We start from the raw sequence: 24,232 nt of genomic DNA on the forward strand, positions 1-24,232 counted from the left end.
CTAATTTCAATATTGTTGTATCTCAGGGAATAGGGAAGCCCAAGGAGAGGGAGCATGAGGGGGAACACCCAGAACACATACAATGTTGATCGATTAAGTTTGTCTTCTTATATGGGTTTGGTTCATGGCACCCCAAACAATTACAATAGTAACATCAAAGATTATTGATCACAGATCACCATAACATATATAACAATGAAAAAGTTTGAAATACCAAGAGAATCACGAAAATGTGACAGTCATGAAGTAAGCATATGCTATTAGAAAAATGGCACTGATAGACTTGTTCAACACACAGTTGCCACAAACCTTCAATTTATAAAAAATGCAATATTTGAAAAGCATAATAAAGCAAAGCACAATAAAATAAGGTATGCCTGTACAATGTAGTTACTTCTTTTGAGTGTGTATATGCGCATGTGTGTATACATACTCCTATAAACAGGAGTGCATATATGGGATATATTTTTCAGATGTGTTTTGACTAATGCTGGCAAGATGGGAAAAATCAACATTACTGAATCTCTCAGGCTTTTCAATATTTCATTCCTTGCACAGTTTTTGTTTACTACTTCAAAGGTAATGACATTTAGTTGAAATAACATTTCCCTATAGCTCAAATGAAAGAAAAGGAATTTTCAGGAAAAAAAGTTTAATATTTTAAGAACTACAACTGCATCAATCCACTTGCCTGGTGTTGAAGCCATCTCTGTAGTTGTTCTGCTGGCAGCCAGGTTCAAATCAGTGAAAGCTGCATTAGGCTTAAATGCTGTTGTAGTTGTAGGCATTACTGAGGACTTAGATCTTTCTAATGAAATTCCTGGAAGGTCAAACTGCAACAGTTTTTGGGAACTTGGAGATAGGGGAGAAGTTGGAATTTTCTGAGATCTTCCCCTGTCTGATGAGACACTAGAAGTTTTGTTTCATAAAAACATTAGAGAAAGGAAAACTACTTCACAAGCCAGCTAAACGATTTGAAGAACAACATACATTATCAACATTAGCTTTAAAAACTGTAATTTAGGCATTTATTCTTTCAATATACTTGCTATCCTGAATGAATGAACTATAACTATTCCTCTAATTGCTAGATTTACAGTGGTAAACAAGCCAAGCTCTATCCTAATAAACTCTGTCCTAAATAAAATGGAAAGGGTGTCTCTTAATTAAACTAGCACTTAACTCTTTTCTCTACAAGGTACAGTTATCATGATTCACTCATTGTAGTAAAAAGCAAAGTCTTCTAAAATAGACATAGAGCAATAAAATTACAACCATATATAAAAGTCTTAAAATATGTCTCTGAAAGAGAACAAAATATCAATTTTTATTAAAAGTTAAAAAAATGACAAAAACACTTGTTAGTCCCTCTTGTTAACACAAGAGTCACAGAAAAAATTATTTTCATACTATCCACCTCTAAATACTTAATATGTGTTTATTTGTTTACATCTACCTTTTAATACTATATCTCTTTCCTGAACTTTCTAGTAAGTAACCCTCCCATAACAAATTGATCGTTAAAAACTCCTAAGGCATTTAATTTGATACAAGGCACATGTCTAGCCCCTTTTTGAAAAAGTAAGCTCATTAAAGGCCTTATTTATTGTAATACCAAGGATGTTGCCTTGCACTGAATATTTATTTATTTTTGAGACAGAGTCTCCCTCTGTTGCCCGGGCTGGAGTGTCGTGGCATCAGCCTAGCTCACAGTAACCTCAAACTCCTGGGCTCAAGCAATCCTACTGCCTCAGCCTCCTGAGTAGCTGGACTACAGGCATGCGCCACCATGCCTGGCTAATTTTTTCTATATATTTTTAGTTGTCCAGCTAATTTCTTTCTATTTTTAGTAGAGACGGGGTCTCGCTCTTGCTCAGGCTGGTCTCAAACTCCTGAGCTCAAACAATCTGCCTGCCTCAGCCTCCCAGAGTGCTAGGTAAATATTTATTTATTGAATATATTATTCAAAAATACTCCATATAGCCTTTTAGCACAGTTAACATATTTCCAACATACTAAAACAAGTTTGCCTTTAGTTTCTAATAAAATTATAATAGTTTTCAAAGATAAAAATTTCTCTTATGCCCAGCATAAAAATATTTGAATAAAAGTAGTTTTAAGAGGCACTCATTTGTTTACCTGACTTTGAATTTTCTATTAATGCTTTAGAGAAATACTATATCCAAGAGTCTGGCAATTTCATTTATGAAATATAAAAAGAATTATCATTTTAATAGATTGCCATTAAAGAATTTCAAGACAAAACCAAACACAGTAAAGTACTCTGCACCTCACCTTATGGTTTTACAAGATGAATTTATACCTGCTTTGCAGAGAAGATTTAGTTAGACTAACATTTCTAAAAGTGTTTCCAATTATGTCAATGAGTATTATAAAAAATTTAAAGAGAGAAACAAAGAAAGAACAAACAAGCGAGTGAGCCAGCCTGGGGACACAGAGTATCCACAGTCAAATAAGATAAAATAGGTTTAACAGTTTTTTAAAAATCTGAACTCCACCTTATCAAAGCCTCAAATTATTTTATCCACTGTGAATCTCCATGGGTGGGGAAGTGAGATCTAGATTAGAGTATGGGGCACTTATCAAACTTATTTGGGTATGAATTCCATTTTAGAAATGTTTAACTTTGTAGATTTTGCCAGTTAAATCACCAGAGTATCTCTTAAGAAAAGGTAAAGTTTTGTAAATTCCAAAATCACTGAGAAAGAAATTAAAATTCAATTTTAAATATAGGAATGATGGTATTAATCATGCAATATTCGCAACATGAAAGCATTAAAAATGGTTATTTGTATGTGACACAGTACTAGAAGAAACACAAAGTTACTTTAAAAGGAAAAAAAATCAGTCCATGTCTTCTCAATCCCAACACAGATAAAACATCATGTGAACAAATGAGTAGAAACTGTATAGGAAGCCATAACTGAAGGTTATTTGTAAGCAACAGGCTAAGTGCATAATATATGATATTAAAAAGAAGGGGGAAAAACATAGTATGCATGCTACATAACCAGTGTAAGAGTGAGATTTCAAAATTAGCTTAAGCAGTGAGCTACGGTGATATCACTGCACTCTAGCCTGGGCAACAGAACGAGACCCTGTCTCAAAAACAAACAAACAAAAAATCAGCTTAAGTGGTCTAGTAAGTTGAGCAGGAGAGAAAAATTCAGAGGAAGAAATAAACAGTAAGACCAAAAGGATGCTAAATAGTTAAAAGAGTGAAAGAATACAGGTGAAAAGCAAAATCTGTAGACAAAGGAAATGAGATAGTTTGTGGTAGCCCAGTGAAAACATTTCAAATAGAGTTAGGTTCTTAGAACTAATCTATGGATCCATGGAGTAACCATGACCTCCCAATGCACCCTCAGGAAGGCAGATGCTTGGTCAAAACATTGAGCCAAGAAACCACCAAGACAATGGCATTCAGAATAGAAAGGTAGGTTGTGCTAGAGGCAGAGAATTCCTGAGAAAGGTTGTAACAGTTTAGGTAAGAGACCTATATTAAGTAATGACCTCTAATATACAAATAAAGATTAGAGCTATGAACAAAGCTACAATGTCTATTCAAAAAGTACAGAATTTTGTAGTAGCTTAGAAACACACAGTTAAGGAGACTGCCAAGCTAAAATTTACCAAATGAATTCTCTGAACATCGATGACACTGTAACTTTAATTATATATGAATTACAGAATAAAGTATATACTACTTTACCTCATAGAATGTCCAGAAAGATCCTCCAAAGTACTATCCGTGTCAAGAGTCTGCTCATAATCCTTGACAGAAAGTTTGCTACTGGTACCAGATTTCTTTCCTTGATGGGAGCCACGTTCTGAGACAAACTGTACTTTTTCCTCATCAAGAAATGAGTTCTGAATATTTCCAGTGAATGAATCCAACCCTGTGAAGTAAATTTCTTTTAAAGCTGATTCCCAATATTAGAATTTGAGAGAGCTAACTGATACACAGATTTTAATAAAATAATAAAAAGGTATAAACCAGAATATTTTAAAATTGACTATCATGTATTTAAAATTTGTTTTCCATATCTAAAATAAAGCAGTTCATCCTTCTGCCTCCATTTAATAAAAGTGAATTTTCCTCCATTAATATCCTCTATTTCCTGTTCATAAATTGTTCTTAGCTCAACTAGTAATAAAAGACAAGTACATTAATTAAATAAGAATGAAGTACTACTTTACTCCTATGAAAAAGTAACTAAAAAGAGGGGGTTTTGTTTGTTTGTTCAAGAGACAGGGTCTGTCCATTGCCCAGGCCACAGTAGAGTGGCACAATCATAGCTCACTGCTGAAGTACCTACTATATCCCCAATGAGGTAACTGGAATTCTATGGTGCTTAATAACTTGTTTAACGATACACAGTCAATAGTAGAACTAGGACATACACCCAGGCCTCTCGACTCTAAGTCTAGTGCACGATTCACCTTCATGGTATGTTTAAATGGCAGCATGAGAAAAATATTCATTATTTCCTTAAAAAAAAAAGCAGAATACAAAATTGCATGTATATTTTAATACCAGCTAGATTTTTTTATTTGAAATGTACTTATAGGTTTAAAGGTCACAAGAAAATGCAAAAGTGAAAAAACAATTATGCTGTATACTCATGTTCCCAGCAGCATTATTTACAATATCCAAAAGATGGAAGCAACCCAAGTACCCATCAATGGATGGACAAATATGGCACATACATACAAAGGAGTATTATTCAGCCTTAAAAAGGACATTTGGAAACATGCTGCAACATGGATGAACCTTGAAGACACTATGCTAAGTGAAATAAGTCAGTCACAAAAGGAGAAATATATGACTCCACTTATCTCAGGTATCTAGCACAGGCAAATTCATAGAGACAGAAAGTAGAATGGTGGTTGCCAGGGACCAGGGGGAGGGAGGAATAGAGAGCTGTTGTCTAATAGGTACAGAGTTTCAGTATAGGAAGATGGAAAAGTTCTGGAGATGAATGGTGGGGATGGTTGTACAACAGTGTAAATATACTTAATGCTACTGACTGTACACTTAAAACAGAAAAAAATCTAAGGGATTATTATTCATTTAAAAAAGAGTCTTCAATCTAAAGTATATTTATGACCCGTAGGCTAGAAACAAGCTGTTAATACTGATTATCTCTAATTTTGCTATAATAAAGATGCATTGCCTTCATAAGAATATTTTATTCATTCATTTAATATTGTTCTTCAACAATAAATACACAATTTAAAATTTTCTCTTAACTTCAAACTACTAGGAATTGTAGATAATACAATGTTCTATGGAACAAAGACCTAAATTTCAATCAAGGGATCCACATGAAAACAGAATGTTTGCCCCTACATTAAAAGATAGCCAAATGAAAGTACTATTAAAGTTTTTTTCTTATGATTACCACTTGAATCAACCAACTACTTTCAACTATTAATACACTAGATAGCTTTTGCACAGAGCACACAGACACTCTTTTTCACCACCAGAGGGAGCATAAACAATAAAAATTACACTGATTTTAGAACTTGGGGATGAGGGAGAAACTAAGTTTAAAATGATGCTATGGAAAGTGAAATATAACAGGGTGGTTCCCCCCCCACGCCCCCCCACGCCCCCCCGGCATTGTGAAAGGAGATTAGGGAAACTGAAAGCCACAAACACTCCCTATACTTCATCTAATCTATTTTAGATTATAATTTCTAAAAACCTACATTAAATCATATTGCTTATCCTCATGTACTCAATATATCATGATATTTTAAAATTGTGCAGTATACTGTAGTAGAAGATAGACCAGAATGGGGAGTCAGAAGTCAGAATCTGGGCTTTTCCAATAACAAGTTAGTGACCTTACCTAGACACTAACATAACAAAGCATAACAAATGCAAAATGAAAGAACTGAGCAAGATCAGCATTTCCCAAACTATGTTCAGCTGAATTGCAGTGCCATAAAATGCTGACTGAAAGAAAAGATTCTGCAGTCAAATAAATTTGGAAATGCTTCATACTATATAGCCTCATCCTGATACTGAAATAATTAGTGCATATTAGCATATTAAAACTGTTGATAAGTCCTGTAGGAAAGAAGCCTGTTTTACCCTAAAAGTATTTTCCAAATTTATGGAACCATGAGCTCTTTTATTATCAGAACACCTATGAAACAGCCTACCCACTGAACCTGTATTTCACAAGAAAAGGCAGACTTTGGGAAATGCTGGTAAAATAATGTCTAAATGTCCTACAAAACACATTCAAAACACTTCCAGTCTGCAACTGGAAGTGTTCTAAAGTGTAACCTAGAGTTATACTAGGTTAATGATTAAGAAATAATTTCTCCTAGCACTTTCATTGGAAGTATAAACTAGCACTAGCTTTCTGAAATGCTATTTGGTAAAATGTATCCAAATTTTAAACAAGGCATACTATCTGCCCCATTATCTCACCTCTAGGATTTTCCCCTACCGGAAAAAACCAGATAAATGCGTAAAGATGTATTTATAAGGATATTCAATGCAGTAGCATTTATAATGGAAAAAAGAAAAAAGATAACCTATATATCTAGCAATGTAGAATTACCTAAATAAATTATAATATATTCAAATAATAGAACACTTGGTAGTCCTTAGAAACATTAATAGTAATCCATATTTACTGACAGAAAAAGATATCCATAACCTATAGACAGAACAAAATACCATATAAAGTGTACCCCCACGCACATAAAATTTCCCATTTATGTATGCCTACAAGTTGTCTGGAAGGATTCTTACTAAAAATGTTAACATTTCACACCCATTAGGATGTTCTATTATCAAACACAAAAAATAAAAAGCGTGGAGAAATTGAAACCCTTGTACACTGCAGGTGGGAATAAAAAATGGTGTAGCTGGTATAGAAAACACTATGGCAGTTCCTCAAAAAATTAAACACAGAATTACCATTTAATCCAGCAATTCTACATCTGAGTATGTACACAAAAGAATCAAAAGCAGAGACTCAAATAGATATTTGTACATCAATGCTCATAACAGCATCATTCACAATAGTTAAAAGGTAGAAACAACAAAAATGTCCATCAGCAGATGAATGGATAAACAAAGTATGGTATATACATAGAATGGAATATTATTCTGCCCTAAAAAGGAATGAAATTCTAATATATGCTACAACGTGGATGAATCTTGAGGACTTTATGCTAAGTGAAATAAGTCAGACACAAAAGGAAAAATAATGTATGATTCCACTTACACGAATTATCTAGAGCAGTCAAATTCATAGAGACAGAAAATAGAACACTGGTTACCAGGGTCTAAAAGCAGCAGTCTCCAAACTTTTTGGCACCAAGGACCAGTTTCATGGAAGACAATTTTCCCACAGACAGGGGGGAGGAGAGGATGGCAAGTGATGGGGAGCAGCTGCCTGTTTCCTAATAGGCCACGGACCAGTATCAGTCCGTGGCTCAGGAGTTGGGGACCGCAGGTCTAGGGGACAGAGCAATGGAGTTATTATTTAATGGGTACAGAGTTTCAGTATGGGAACATGAAAAAGTTCTAGAGATGGAAAATGGTAATGGTTGCAAAATATTGTGAGTGTACTTATGCCACTGAAATGTACATATAAAAATGGTTAAAATGATAAATTTTATGTTATGTATATTTTGCCACAATTAAACTAGAGTATATTTTTAAATATTAACATTGGTTATCTCTAAGTGAAGCGATTAAAGGTAATTTATTTTTAAATATAGTTTTCTATATGACTGATTTCTTCCCCCTCCCCTGTCCCACTCCTTCTTTTTAACTCAATGAGCAGGGTTTATCTTTAAAATTAGAAAAAACTATGTTGGAAGGAAAATCATTCCCTAGCTAGAAGCTATCCTGTGAGCTTAAGAAGCCTTTGCCTAATCATTGTATCTCCTCACCTGTAGGCCTACAGAGCAAACTACAGCCAAGAGCAGAACTGTAGACATTGAAGAGTATCTCAATCACTCAAAAATATTTACTGAGTGTCAATGGGCCGGCTACTATACCAGGTACTAGAATGTACACATTAGGTCTGTTAACTTCATATAAGCTTGAAAATTACTGAGGCATCTATTATCTCTATTTTATAGTTAAGAAAATTTGAGTATTTAATGATGCTCTGAGATGTGTATGACATAGTATTATTTTAAAAAGCAATTGCAAAGCAATTATTATTTGTATTTTTCTTTTGAGACAGGGTCCGCTCTGATACCCCAGCTAGAGTACAGTGGCATAATCAGAGCTCACTGCAATCTCAAACTCCAGGGCTCAAGTGATCCTCCTGCCTCAGCCTCCTGAGTAGCTGGGACTACAGGCACATGCCACCACGCCTGGCTAATTTTTCTACTTTTTGTAGAAATGGCGTCTGGCTCTTGCTCAGGCTGGTCTTGAAATCCTGACCTCAAGTGATCCTCCTGCCTCGGCCTCCCAAAGTGCTAGGATTGTAGGCGTGAGCCACCATGCGTGGCCTGCATTTGTTTTTTAAATAAAGGTGTGTATGTGGTTTTATGTATACATTGGAAAAACAGGCATGAAAATGTTAATAGTAGCTATTTCTGAACAGAAGGATCAAGGGAGATTTGTGTTCCTTCAGTGAGTACTTATCTGTAGTTCTTAATTTATCATCATCGCAGATGTATTCCTTTTGTATTAAAAGATTTATAATGTTATTTATCAAAAGGTATTATTATAATGATAATATTGAAGCTAATTATATTATTATCGTAAAGAAATTCCTCTTCCTTTTTTATGTTGTTTAGAGACAGGGTCTCGCTCTGTTACCCAGGCTGGAATACAGTGGCACAGTCATAGCTCACTGTAGCCTCGAACTCCTGGGCTCAAGCAATCCTCCCACCACCTCAGCCTCCCCAGTAGCTAGGACTACAGATGCATGCCACTATACCTGGCTAATTCTTTTATTTTCTGTAGAGATGGGGTTCTCGCTATGTTGCCCAGGCTGGTCTCAAGTGATCCTCCCACCTCAGACTCGCAAAGTGCTGTGATTACAGCCATGAGCCCCACAGCTGGCCTTCAACTTCTTACAGAATCAAATTTTAACTTTAGATCACTAAACAAAATCATTGGTAAGAGAAAAAGTCACCATGTAGAATTCCACTTACATTCTGTCTTTTCCTTTTTCCCTTTCTTTCCTTTAGAAGAACTAGATGAACGAGATGATGCAGTAGAATGGGCTCCCGATGAATGCTGGGAAGTAACATCCACAGAGGAGAGATCATAGGCAGACTTTCTGCTAGAATGGTCCTCCTGAATGCCTAAAGTGCTACCACCAAGACTGTCAAAGAATAAGTAACAGTGGTTCAAGAAAGAAATAAAAATTCTTACAACACAGCTAAAATCAAAGATATTTAAAAATCTACTAGGAGAATATAACTAGAATAAAAAATGGCTTCCACTTTATTTTTTTTCTTACTATCATAAGCTGGATTGTTTCCTATGGCTCAATTTATTACTGAGAAAAAAATCTCAGGTGAATTGTTTACTGAGTGAAACCAATAAAAAACTAATATTTCAGATACATAAGATAAAAAACTATAATGTTGAATAATGGAAAATGTGGCCTCAATTTGTTCAAATTTATAATTTTATAGATTATAACTGTTTTCCCTGTGATAATCTTATAGAGAACAAGAATTTTAATATGTTGCACTTCAACCTGGAAATAAAATGCATCAAATCATATTGAATGGTGATATTAAATATCACTACAATTAAATCCTTAAAGTTTTTATTTAAAAATTTAACTTTTTCCTTAGAGCTCATTAATTGAAAACTATACTTTTCCTGATATAATTTTAATATCTATTTCTATTAATCTAACTAGATTTAGCTAATTTTTATAAGATCATGTAATTATTTTATGTGGATTACAACTTCTGATATGTGAAAAAAGATATTGAATACGAATAATTACAGATTAATTTATATGATAACAAAATTTAGGCAGAAATTCTCTCTAGCAAAGTCTGATTCATTTTTGCCTTTGTACAAATGATTTAACCTTTGTGATTCAGTTTCCTATCTAAAACAGAAATAATAACAATAATACCACATCATGCTATTATAAAAATGAGTTAATACAGGTAAAGTTCCTCAGTCTTCCTACTGTCTTGCACATTAAGTGCTCAATAATTATTAGATATTATAATCATAATTATTTTTAAAAGCTTTGAAAAATTTTAGACGTTTTCTTGATTATAAAAAAAATTACTTATTATTTGAGACCATGGAATCAAGTATCTGTCTGAACTTCCTCAATTCCATCACAGAAAACCACTTCTTAAGCTTCTTACATTAGTATACCATGGAACAGTTTCCCAGTACTATCCTCTACCGGGGATTCACAGATTGATTTAACAACCTATATTCTGCTTATTATGTGCCTCACCCTGTTCTAAGTATTTTTTATTTCACTGACTACTCATAACAACTGTAAGAGGCAGGCAGGTACTACTGTTTCCCCATTTTATAGAGAAGGAAACTGAGGCATAGGGAGGTTAAGTAGTATGTACAAATGCAAACAACTAATCAGGAAGAAGAGCCAGGACTTAACCCAGGCAGTCTAGATCCAGAGTCCATGCTCTTAATAACCACTATGCCATGCAGCCTCTACATAGATCTTTAAACAAGTAAAATTTGACTAATATTCAGACCACAGCTCTCATTTGTACATTTTTCTCACTCTTCAGACTTTATTCTATATTGCCAATATATTCTTACTGAGCTTCAAGAGTTGATTTTTTTTCTGTCAAAGTCCCACTCCCTGGAGAGGAGACAAAATCATCTTCATATGAAACACTGCTTAGAGGGGTTGTGATGGCATTCAAAGGCCGTGATGCTGATGTTCCTCTGTCCAACTTGTCTTGAAACCCTGTCCAAAGTAATAATCGAAGCATGGTTAAAAACAAAAAACAAAAGACTGTAAGCAAAGTATTCTACACATGGAGATTAACAACATGGGCTTGAGGACATTTTAGTTCGATATTATTAGTTGCTTCTTTTCAATTTACCTTTGTATCTAACAATACATTTTTAACTTTTTACTAGGAAAATTTTCAAACATACATGAAAACAGAGAAAATAACATAATGAAACCAATGTATTTATCACCTAACTTCAATAATGACCAATAAGTGACCAATCTAAATTAAATCTCCTATTCACCCCATCTATCATGCCCTCCATAGAGTATTTCGAAGCAAATCCTAGGTAATATATTATCTCTAAATATTTCACTATAAAATCTTAATAAAAATCTAATAGAAGAATTTAAGAACAAACTCAACTTTCTTATTTAAAAAATGAGGGTGTTGTTTTAAGCACTTTGCTTTCATCAAAAGAAATCAAAAGAACTTTCAAAATCAAAAGAAATTTAAATTACCACCAATAGAAATAAGTGGCTAAACATAAGAGAGCAACAGCATATAAAGGTCTGTACAGGATCATAAGTGCCTCAATATGAATTCTAGGAAAAAAGCAATGTGATACCCAGTTCAGTATAAGATGAACAGATGAAATCAATTCATTTGTCAAATAATTTGTTCATTATAGAATGTGGAAATCTCCAGCCTGGAAATTCTAAGTTTATGTTAGTATAAGATGGGCAGAATCCACCTATAGCAAGAAGAATAGAGAAAGGGACTTAAAGGAATTGAGTCCATCACAGAAAAGGAAAGTTGTGTTGCAGGATTTCAGGAATAAAATGGGAACTTTAAAAGTTATTGTTTTAGGACTCAAATAGACAGCTGCATTACTGTTCAAAGTCTGACTGCTATTAAAATTAGTTTTAACAAAGAATAACAGAGTTATTTCCATATTAGAAATGTTACTGCAGTTGTCCTTCTCAATTCTTGACCACTAATATTCCCAAATCACTGCTAAGAAATATATTTAATTTCTATTTAAGTATATAACTATGGTCACAGAAAACCTAGTATAACACTTGATATATACCCAATTCTGAACATCACCTAGGAATTTCTGTAAATTATATCAAAATTTCAACTACCAGTCAACTATTGTTTTATGACAATAACAAAAAAATGAAATTTTAAGATTAAATTACTAATACTCTTGTTGAAACATGCAGATAACGTAGAATATGACTAATATGGACAATAAGTCTCCATTATCCTCACAATGAACAATGAAAAATGTGTACTTAAGTATATATCTTGTATAGAAATTATAAAATAATTTATCTTAAGATAACATATAAACAGTATAAGCCTTACATATTTTTCTCACCTTTTCCATATAACTGATATGATTTTGTAAAAATATTAATGACACTATGTGGACTTCCCTTTGCCAATTCTTCCCATGGTCCTTTGCTTTGTGTACCACCTATGTGCCCAAAAAGTGGCAAGAATTTTTCAACTTCCTTCTGAAACTCTTTGAGGGGCTCATAAGTATTTCTTTCTCCAGAACAAAATTCCTTTTCTTTTAAAATTTCTGCTACCTTCAAAAGGGGCCGTCCATCCTGGCCTCCCTCTTCTTCAGAGAGACTTCCCTCACTAAGAAGAGGCCCTTCACTGACTGAATCTATGCTGGAACCAAGTGACATTTTGGCTTTGTCTTGAGAACAGGCTTGCATATCAGAGCTAGAAGAGTCAATCTGCCTCTTACACAACTGTGCCAGCAGCCCTTCTGGTTTGGGACTAGGGGATCTCATTCTAAAGCTTGATATGGCACTCTGAGGTCTTATTATCTCAGGAAGCTTTTTAAATTCACTAAGGTTGCCTACACCAGGAAGATCATCATCAAAAGTTGCATGAGATACACAGGTTCCCAGCATCTTCTGAATTCGGGCACAGAAAACATCTTCAGTGTCATCTTTCACAGGTGGACTTATACCCTTGGTCCAAGGTCCATCTTCCTGAGTTGCTTTCTGCACATCATACTCAGTGTTCCATGCTGACCCATAGTTAATGTTGGCCCCAGCTAATTTCTTGGCTTCACTTTCAATTCTGCTGGACAAAGAAGCAGCTGTTGCTTTCAAGGCTTCAATACGATCCAGTTTACTCTTATATTGGCTGGCACTAGATTTTAACAAGCCATCTGGATGAGCAGCTGGTGAGGTCAGATATGGTTGAGGTGTAAAAATTAATGGCCCTGAAGCCACATTATGATTCTTCCTAGTTGGTAAAATAGACTCAACATCCTTATGCAACATTCCTACATGCTCTAGACTCAAGAGATGGGAGAGTAAATTTCCAGCTGTTCCAACAAGAGGCTGTGGTTGAGAATGGTGAACTCGTGGGCTCAATCTATCAGGATGTATCCGTGTAGGTTCTATCAAGTCCCTTCTGGAAATGAAAGTCACAATATGTTAGTTAACTAAATCACCATATTTTTAAGTTTTTATTTTTTCTCATTATAAGAGTAATACATACACACTATTTAAAAAAAAAAAGGACAAAAAGGATAAAAAAAAGATAAAGATCATTCATAGCTAAATAATCAAAAAGAGCCATTATTTCATTCTTAATATTTCATTTAGAATTATATCCTTCCAAACATTTTTCTATGTGTATATTGTGTTTCGGTGGTGGTGTTTGCACAAAAATGGGATTTTACTATACATACTGTTCTGCAAACTGCTTTCTTCAACTAAGATACCATATCTTTTTAAGTGATTGATTAAAGAGAGGGCATTAAAACCTTTAAAACTCTATGGACAAAATTATTTACAACATTGGCTCTATTCTTCTTCCCTTTAAAAATAATGTTAGATTAAAGAGAAATGCTTAAGATTGCTAAATATTAATGCAGACATGATATAGATTATTCTAGTCAACAAATAATAAATGCTGAACATTTATGTTTAACATTGTATATACTAAACAAAGAGATGATTACAACCTACTTCTAAAAAAATTAATGAATATCAAACAATTAAATGCAAAACTATGAGTATCAATTATAAATATACAATACAAGGTAGGGTGTCCATAAGCCTAAAAACAGAATAAAGATGTCCTAGACAACATTATACATATTGACCTATGTTTCCAAGCTATAGACTCTCCCTGTATTAAGGGATACTACAGAGAGATTAAAGGCTGATGTCAACTAGTAAGACCCTTAGAAGAATACTATAAGGTTCTGTCCTTGGTCTTGTCCATTATTTTTCGATGATGATATAAAGATATGCTTATCAAATTTGCAGATGACAGAAAGCTGGGCACCATGGCTAACCCAACAAATGACCAAATTATAATTCAGAATTATTTATACAGGTTGAAACCGTAGACCAAACTGATATGGATTAATGTAAAGTTCTACAACCGGGTTCAAAAAAATCTTCTGGCAGAGGGTAACCAGGGTGATAAGGGAGTTGAAAAGCATGTCATGCAAACATTTGGTTGGACGTTAAGTTGTATCTCTATTTTATGAATTTCTCCTAAGAAGAACGGATTGAAGGACGGAAGATTAGAGCGCAGATTCTATGTCACAGAATATAGAGTATTATAAACACAAGTTGTGACATTATTAGGGCCTACACTAAGCTGGTAGTAATAGAAATGCAAAGTAAGTTATAAAAGATAGTGATGAGTAAAAATCTAAGACGTTTAAATTCACGTATTTAGAATGCCAATTTTACAGCAGGTGCTATGTTGATGGTAGAGAAACAGGAGGTGACAAAATTGAAAACACTTAATTCAGTTAAGACTTAATCCTTACACTTTAGGATCTCAAGATCTACCAGGGATGACAGACTAATAAACAGCTAATACAATTTCAACAGTACTAAAGCAAAGATTTATAAAGTCCATAGAGTGTAGATGGGGAGCAATTAACTCTGCTAGCCAAGGGAAGTACCTTTTACGCTGGATCTTCAATGTCTTCAAAGTCAGATAGATAATTTGGAATTTTCCAGGTAGCTAACTCAGAATGATAGGATATGAACGGCAAGGAAAAGAAATGCCACAATTTTAAGCATAAAGTAACATGTTTTTAAGCATAAAGGTCTGTTAAAACTATTAACAGGAATGGGGGTAGTGGTAAAGTTGAGGCAGAAAGTTGGACATCACAGGTCAAAGAAGTTTGATATTGGGAACTGGTGCAAGGTAGTAAGATCTACTTTGTGTTTGGTTTGTTTTTAATGTTGGACAACTTGTTTAGAATTAGAAGGAAACTCATAGAAACGTAAAAATCGAAGGTAGGAATCCAGCAGAGTATATCTGATATCAACAATGTGACTGAGATGAACTATAAAGGATCATCTATCTAAAAGTATTCAAATTCAAAAAAAAATTTAAAGTTTATTTATGCTTTAAGTTTGAAATGTATTTACAACCTTAAACAAATCATATGAAACATTTCACTTCTGGGAGACAATATGTATTAATAGAGTAGTTAAAAACACAAGCTTCTAGAGTCAGATAGCTTAAGTTCAAACCCATCTCTACCACTAATGTTTTGATCTTTGAGAAAGTTAATTAAATTCCAGGCCTCAATTACCTCTTCTGTAAAACAGAAATAACAACAGTGCCTAACTCACGGAATTACAAGAATTAAATAAGATAATACACGCAAAGTGCTTAGGATCAGTACCTAGAACCTAAGAAACATTCAATAAATGTTAGCTATTTTTTATCAATATTATTATTTTGGGGGGTGGGTACTAGAGAATCATGTGTATTAACTTCAAATTGGAAACTGATTTGATTTCTATTTGTACATTCTCCAAGTTTCAAAATCTTTCTCCTTCCCAAAATGGTTATTACAAAGTATAATTTATAACCCTGTAATCAAAAAAATCACCTTAACTTTCATGCTCAAATAGTTTTTTTTTACTTTATTGCAAAGAATATATTACAGCAAAAAAATTTCCCTAAGAAAATTTAAGGTAAAATAGTCAACAATGTGAAATTCAATTAGATCCCTTCCTAGTCTTTATGCATATGTACACATGCACATCCAACTATAGCTCTTGAAAGTAAGATGTATAAATTGCTATGAGTTATATGAAGAAATTATGAACAGCAATGTGTATAGAAATGCCTTTTAAAAATTATTCACCAAAAATACTTTAAAATGTTAATTTTGCTGTGATTCATTCATCCAACAAACTTCTATTGCGTGTTTAGTTCAGAGAGGGCAAGACTGCTTTCCAATGTATTAGAAACTGACATTCACATTAGATTAAAGGACAGATAATATCTGAACAATAGAGTAGAGCATACAGTAAGTAGAGATGTACACCATGCTTAAGTATCCATTAGGAGATACTAAACAATTTCTTTCTTTTTTCTTTTTCTTTTATAGCCAAATTTAGCAGTGAGGGGCTGTATACCACCTTTAGTGACACTAATGTTACTAATAAGTTCCCACTACCATCGGACCAGCCAATATTAAACAATTTCTAAATAAACCTCTCTTTGCCATCTTGTTCACACAGGTCAGTGAACAAAATTCACTGAGCATACAACACTCTACTAAATTTCAAGAAAAGAAAGAACCTTAATCATCTTTCGCTTTCCCCTTTTTACCTTGCAAGAGGCTGTGGAGGTTCTGATAGAGACATGTCACTACTGGAAGATGCACTTGGGGGACGTTCCTGTACTTTGTTTTCTTTATCAGATTCTCCAGATGGCTGATACCCTGGTCTGGCCTAGGAAAAAAGGGAAATCAAATTTATCTGACTTCCATCACAAAGCTATACTCAGGTAGCACATAAGATAAACATTAAGTCACTTCAGCTTTACAAAGATCATAAAATATAGGGGTTTTTTTCCCCTCATGTAAAACCAATTCAAATTTAGTTTGCCTTGAAAACAACCATTACAGTTAACAGCAAAACATCATCTAAAATCCAACAAGAGCACCTAATCCTAACTGCATATTTAGAAGGAAGTATATAACCTTTGTAAACCTCAGATTTTTCACCTGATAAGCAGAAATGATACAGTACCTACTCTTCTCAGGATTGTGAGGATTTACTGAAGCTTAAGCCTGTAAGTAAAGCCTTTAAAACAGTATGTGGAACGTGGTATGTACTCAATGTTATTATTCTTAAAAACATTAGCACACTAAACTAGGATATTCTCAATTTCATCACAGAACACAAAACTAAGTACAGTTGACCCTTGAACAACATGGGGTCGAACTGTGTGAATCCACCTATAGATTTTTTTTCAATAAATATATTGGAAAATTTTTTAAAGATTTGCAACAATTTCAAAAAACTTGCAGACAAACCTTGCAACCTATAAATATCAAAAAAATTAAGAAAAAGTTAGGTATGTCAAGAATGCATAAATATATGTAGTCTATTTTATCATTTACTACCATAAAATATAGACAAATCTATCATGAAGTTAAAATTTATCAAACCTTACACACACACAGACCGTACATAAGGCCATTCACAATCAAGAGAAATATAAACAAATGTAAATATGTAGTATTAACTGCACAAAATTAACAGATTGTACTACGATAATAATTTCATAGCCACCCCCTATTGGTACTACAGTGAGCTCACGTGTGGTAAGTGTGGGCTTTAAACACCATGCAATGCTAATCATTGCTGTGTGAGTACTGTCTCTACAATAACTGCGCATTACAGTAAAAAGTAATCACTCATGGTTCTCATGTATTTTTTCATAGCATTTAGCGCAATACCATAACCATGAGTACACCATGGGACCCATACAAAGTGCTGACAGTGATGCTGGAAGTGCTCCAAAGGAAAGAAAAGTCATGACATTACAAGAAAAAGATTAATTGCTTGATATGTATCGTAGATTGAAGTCTGCAGCTGTGGTTGCCTGCCATTTCAAAATAAATGAATACGATGTAAAGACCACTGTAAAAAGAATAAAGCAAATTCATGAAGCCATTCGATAGCTGCAACTAAGCCAGCAGGCATGAAAACCTTGCATTTTTTGCAAAATACCTTTTGATCTCATATTGAAAGTGCAGCTTTTATGTGGGTGTAGGATCACTATAAGAAAGGCATATTTATAGGCTAATATGATTTGGAGAAAAGTGAGGTCATTACATGAAAACTTAAAGCAAAAGGAAAGTGAAGGATCTAAAGCTGGAGAATTCAATGTCAGCAAAAGATGGTTTGATAATTTTAGAAAAGAAGGTTGGCTTAAAAAATGTCAAGATAGGGCCAGGCGTGGTGGCTCATGCCTGTAATTCCAGCACTTTGGGAGGCCAAAGAGAGAGGATCACTTGAGGCTAGGAGTTCAAGGTGAGACTAGACAACACAGTGAGACCCCGTATCTAGAACAAAAAATTTTTGAATTAGTTGGGCATAGCTGTGCACACCTGTACTGTAGTCCCAGCTACTTGGGAGGTTCAGGAGGGAAGATTGCTTGAGCCCAGGAGTTCAAGGAAGCAGTGAGCTAGGATCGCCCCCACTGCACTCCAGCCTGGGTGACAGACTGAGACCATTTCTAGGAAAAAAAAAAAAAGTCAAGTAATAGGAGAAGCAGCTTCTGCCAACCAAGAGGCAGCAGACACCATTAAGAAAATCATTGAGAAGAAAGGATATCTGCCTGAATAGGTTTTTAATGCAGACAAAAGTACCCTATCCTGGAAGAAAATACCAATATTAGTTAGGAAGAGAAGCAAGCACCAGGTTTTAAGGCAGGAAGGGACAGAGTACCTACTATTTTGTGCTAACCCCAGAGCCTTAAAAGGGAAAAGATAAACACCAACTGCCAGTCTTCTGGTTGTACAATAAGATAGCCTGGACGATGAGAATCCTTTTTCTGGACTGATTCCATCGATGCTTTCTTCTCAGATATCCTTTCTTCTCAATGATTTTCTCAATGGTGTTTGCTGCCTCTTGGTTGGCAGAAGCTGCTTTTCCTGCTCCTTGACTTTTTTTTCCCTAGAAATAGTCTCAATCTGTCACCCAGGCTGAAGTGAAGTAGGGGTGAATCTAGCTCACTGCCTCCTGAAGTCAGGAAGTACCTTGCCAGTAAGAGACTGCCTTTTAAAGTTTTTTTGATATTGGACAACGAGCCTGGCCACCAAAACCTCATAAAGTGCTCTATTTGTCCCCAAACACACCTCTAATTCAGCCTCTAGATCAGGGGGTCAATAAGGACCTTTAAGGCTCATTACACACAGCACCCTATGGAAAGGATTCTCAATGCTATGGAAGAGAACGCCAAAAGAGAGAATATCATGAACATCTGAAAAGATTACACCATCGAAGATACCACTGTTGTTATAGAAAAAGTCATGAAAGTCATCAAGCCTGAAACAATAAATTTCTCCTGGAAAAAACTGTGTCCAGATGTTGTGCATAATTTCGCAGGATTTACTAAAGAGCCAATGAAGAAAATCATAAAAGAGATTGTGGATATGGCAAAAGAAAAGTGGGGAATGAAGGGTTTCAAGTTATGGATCTTGGAGAAATTCAAGAGCTAATAGACATCACACCAGAGGAATTAACAGAAGACAACTGGATGGGAATGAGCGCTTCCAAACTAGTGGCCAGACAATGAAGAAAACGATGGAGAAGCAGCAATGCCAAAAAACAAAGTGACATTAGACAATCCAGCACAAATGTTCTGATTATACAAGACTGTTTTTGATTTCTTTTACAACATGGACCTCTCTATGATACAGGCACTGAAACTGAAGCAAATGGTGGAAGAAGGGTTGATACCATATAGAAACTTCCTAGAGCCATGAAAAAGAGTCAGACAGAAATTCCAATATATTTCCACAAAGTTACTCCGAATGTCCCTGCCTCTCCTGCCTCCCCTTCCACCCACTCCACCTCTGAGATGGCAGGACCAACCCTTCCTTTTCTTCCTCCTCCTCAGCCTACTTGATGTGAAGACAGGAATGAAGATCTTCATGATGGTCCACTTCCACTTAAAGAACAGTCAATATATTTTCTCTTCTTTATGATTTTCCAAGAACATTTTCTTTTCTCTGGCTTACTTTATTACAAGAACACAGCATATAATACATATTACATACAGGATATGTGTTAATAAGCTGTATATGTTGTGTTATCAGTAGGGCTTCTGGTCTCAATAGCCATGCTTCTGGCTATCAGTAGTTAAGTTCTGGAGAAGTTAAAAGTTATGCGTGCGTTTAACAAAATAGGCACAGACAGGGCCTACTTAAAAATGATACAAGCCATATATGACAAACCCACAGCCAATATCATACTGAATAGGGAAAAACTGAAAGCATTCCCACTTAGAACTGGAACCACCAGACAAGGTTGCCCACTTTCCCCACTGCCATTCAACATAGTGCTGGAAGTCCTTGCAAGAGCAATCAGGCAAAAGAGTAGAATCAAGGGTGTCCAAATGGGGACAGAAGAGACCAAACTCTCACTACTTGCTGATGACATGACAGTATATCTAGAAAACCCCAAGGACTCAACCAAGAGACTCCTGGAATTGATAAATGAATTCAGTAAAGTCTCAGGATACAAAATCAATACACACAAATCAGAGGCATTCTTATATGCCAATAACAGTCAAATTGAGAACCAAATCAAAGACTCAATACCCTTCACAATAGCAACAAAGAAAATAAAGTACCTAGGAATATATTTAACTAAGGAGGTAAAAGACCTCTACAGGGAGAACTAAGGAACACTGAGGAAAGAGAAAGCAGACCATATAAACAGGTGGAAAACCACACCATGCTCATGGATCGGAAGAATCAACATTGTTAAAACGTCTATACTACCCAAAGTGATCTACAGATTCAATGCAATCCCTATTAAATTACCAACATAATTTTTCACAGACTTAGAAAAAATAATTTTACGCTTTGTATGGAACCAGAGAAGACCCCATTTAGCAAAAGCAATTTTAAGCAATAAGAACAAAATGGGAGGTATTAATTTACCAGACTTCAAATTATACTACAAGGCTGTGGTTATTAAATCACCTGGTATTGGCACGAGAACAGAGACACAGACCAGTGGAACAGAACTGAGAATCCAGATATAAAACCATCCTCATATAGCCATCTAATCTTTGACAAAGCAGACTAAAACATACACTGGGGAAAAGTTTCCTTATTCAATAAATGGTGCTGGGAAAACTGGATAGCCACATGTAGAAGACTGACACAGGACCCACATCTTTCACCTCTCACAAAAATCAAATCATGGTAGATAACAGACTTAAACCTAAGGTGTGAAACTATTAGAATTCTAGAAGAAAATGTGGGAAAAACTCTTAAAGACATCAGCCTAGGCAAAGAATTTATGAAGACCCCAAAGGCAATCACAGCAACAACAAAAATAAATAAATGGGACCTGATCAAATTAAAAAGCTTCTGCACAGCCAAAGAAACTGTCACGAGAGTAAATAGACAACCTACAGAATGGGAAAAAATTTTCGAATGCTACACATCCAATAAAGGACTGACAACTAGAATCTATTTAGAACTCAGGAAAATCAGCAAGAAAAAAATCAAACAACCCTATCAAAAAGTGGGCAAAGGATATGAATAGAAACTTTTCAAAAGAAGACAGAAGAATGGCCAACAAACATATGAAAAAATGCTCAACATCTCTAATCATCAGGGAAATGCAAATCAAAACCACAATGAGATATCACTTATCTCCAGTGAGAATGGCCTTTATCAAAAAGTCCCAAAACAATAAATGTTCGCATGGATGTGGAGAGATAGGAACACTCATACACTGTTGGTGGGACTGCAAACTAGTGCAACCTCTGTGGAAAGCAATATGGAGATACCTTCAACAGATACAAGTAGACCTACCATTTGATCCAGCAATCCCATTATTGGGCATCTACCCTAAAGAACACAAGACATTCTATAAAAAAGACATCTGCACTCAAATGTTTATAGCAGCACAAGTCACAATTGCAAAGATGTGGAAACAACCCAAGTGCCCATCAATATATGAGTGGCTTAATAAAATGTGATATATGTATACCATGGAGTACTACTCAGCTATAAGAAACAATGGTGATATAGCACCTCTTGTATTTTCCTGGAAAGAGCTGGAGCCCATTCTACTAAGTGAAGTGTCCCAAAAATGGAACAATAAGCACCACATGTACTCACCATCAAATTGGTTTCACTGATTATCACCTAAGAGCACATTTAGGAATAACATTAACTGAGTGTTGGGTAGATGTGGGTGGGGAGGGGATGCGTGTATACATACATAATGAGTGCGATGTGCACCGTCTAGGGCATGGACATGCTTGAAGCTCTGATTCGGGGAGGGGGGCAGCAAGGGCAATATACGTAACCTAAACTTTTGTGCCCCCATAATATGCTGAAATAAATATTAAAAAAAAGTTATGCGTGCATTTTCGACTGCACAGGGGATTGGTGCCCCTAACCCCCACATTGTTCAAAGGTCAACTGTATTTCATTAATATAGTCTAATTTTATTTACTCAGTACTAGACAGGAATAAAACTAGTATCAATGACAAGAGGAAAAAAGATCAGTAACATCACTATAGGAAACTTTTTTTTTTTTAGAGACAGGGTCTTGATCTATCACCCAGGCTAGAGTGCAGTGGCATAATCATAACTTACTTACTACAGCTTTGAACTCCTGAGCTCAAGGGATCCTCCCTGAGCTAGGACTATAGGTGGATGCCTGGCTATTTTTTTTTTTAATTCTTTTGTAGAGACAGAGGTCTTGCTATGTTGCCCAGGCTGGTCTCGAGCTCTTGGCCTCAAGCAATCCTCCCACCTTAGGCACAAGCCACTGCACCTGGCGTAAGAGCTTAACTCAGCTCTTATTTTCCATTATATTTATCACATTACTATTCATATATAATAAATTTCATGAAATGCCATGATTATTATAAATGTCATCTGATCATATATCTAAATATTAGGAATGATGGAATATTTTTAAATAGTATAGCAAACAAGCTTTTCCTAACCGTAAATTACTCCCCTCTCCCCTTTGTCGCTAATATTACCTGTGTTTCCTGTGTAACATGTTGATGAGATGGCTCTTCAAGCAAGGTCTTTTCAAGTAGCAATTTGGAGTAAGTTTCCTGAAGTCGCCTAGTTCCTGAAGGTTCAGAAGGAGGCATATTTTTTACTTTAGTAAAAGCTTCTTTCTGTTTCCGGTAGAGCTCTTGTAATCGTTTGTTCTTCTGTTCAGTAGCCTCCTTTTGAGCCTTCTTCTCTTCATTTTGCTTCCTCTTCCTTTCCTCCTGCTGTCTAACAATGTACTGTCGTACCTCATCTGTGTCATAGTGGCGCTTTTTGGAAATAACAGGTGGATCTTCATTAGCTGTTATTTTGTCAGGTTTTCTTTTCACTGGGCTATGACTCCTAGGAGCTTGTACTGGTGCTGATGACTTTTGATTCTGTAACTCTCCAGTCTCTTGCCTTGCAGTCTGAGCAGTAGAATCCAGCTGTAGGTCATCAAGAATGCCACGAATTTCAACAGGTAAGAAGTCCTTATTTAAGGCAGTATTTTCCTCCTGTTTATTATCTGGAGGAGACGGAGCTAATTTTTTTATATTATTTTCAGCCCGAGCTCTACTTTTCGAACGTTCTAAGCTTCGTGGAAGATGTCTATGTAAAACATCCAACCTGGTATCAGATTCTGCTCTTCCGATATGACCCCCTGCAAAGTATGAACTGTTAGTGATATATTAAAATCCTACATTCACTCCTAAGATTTATTGCACTATGAAGAGAACTTCACTTTATCTTAAAAACTCAAATTCAAATATCCTATAGTCTTATCTTCTAAAGAACACTATTAAAAGGAAAGAAAAATCCCTTTTTTATTTTTTGGTAGAGACAGGGTCTTACTATGTTGCTCAGGCTGGTCTCAAACTCCTGGCCTCAAGCAATCCTCCCACCTCAGCTTCCCAGAGTGCAGGGATTACAGGCATGAGCCACCACACCTGGCCAAAACCCATCCTTTTTAGTAGTAAAAGAAGTAGTAGTAAAAGAAGAATTTCAATCTTCTGAAAAACTATACTTCCTTGAGGTTTTTTTTTTTTATCTTTTAATATTTCTGAAAAAAGGGCAGATCTTACGGTTGATGTGAATATTTAACATTACAATTCCTCTCTCATGTACATATTTAATGTTACAACTTGTCTCCTTCCACAACTTCTCAAAAAAACTGTTAAAAGGCCAGGAGCGATGGCTCACACCTGTATGTAATCCTAGCAGGTTGGGAGGCCGAGGCAGGAGGACCA

General features: G+C 35.3%; 1 protein-coding gene across 4 annotated transcripts in view; it reads right to left on the reverse strand.

Annotated features, from left to right (window-relative positions):
• Positions 1–24,232, reverse strand: part of CEP350 (centrosomal protein 350) — a 167,309-nt gene that overhangs the window by 86,468 nt on the left and 56,609 nt on the right. For all 4 annotated transcript variants that reach the window (XR_006734080.1, XM_045547232.1, XM_045547234.1 and 1 more), the window contains 7 exons: positions 22,988–23,646; positions 16,564–16,685; positions 12,314–13,374; positions 10,787–10,937; positions 9,169–9,341; positions 3,734–3,920; positions 692–909 (listed from right to left, as the gene is read on the reverse strand). Coding sequence is in view for 3 of the 4 variants with exons in the window: in XM_045547232.1 (XP_045403188.1) it covers positions 692–909; positions 3,734–3,920; positions 9,169–9,341; positions 10,787–10,937; positions 12,314–13,374; positions 16,564–16,685; positions 22,988–23,646 (2,571 nt within the window). In the remaining variant the exon portion in view is untranslated. The remainder of the gene's footprint in view (positions 1–691; positions 910–3,733; positions 3,921–9,168; positions 9,342–10,786; positions 10,938–12,313; positions 13,375–16,563; positions 16,686–22,987; positions 23,647–24,232) is intronic.

This window comes from Lemur catta, chromosome 3 (genome assembly GCF_020740605.2).
Source record: "Lemur catta isolate mLemCat1 chromosome 3, mLemCat1.pri, whole genome shotgun sequence".
Classification (NCBI taxonomy): domain Eukaryota; kingdom Metazoa; phylum Chordata; class Mammalia; order Primates; family Lemuridae; genus Lemur; species Lemur catta.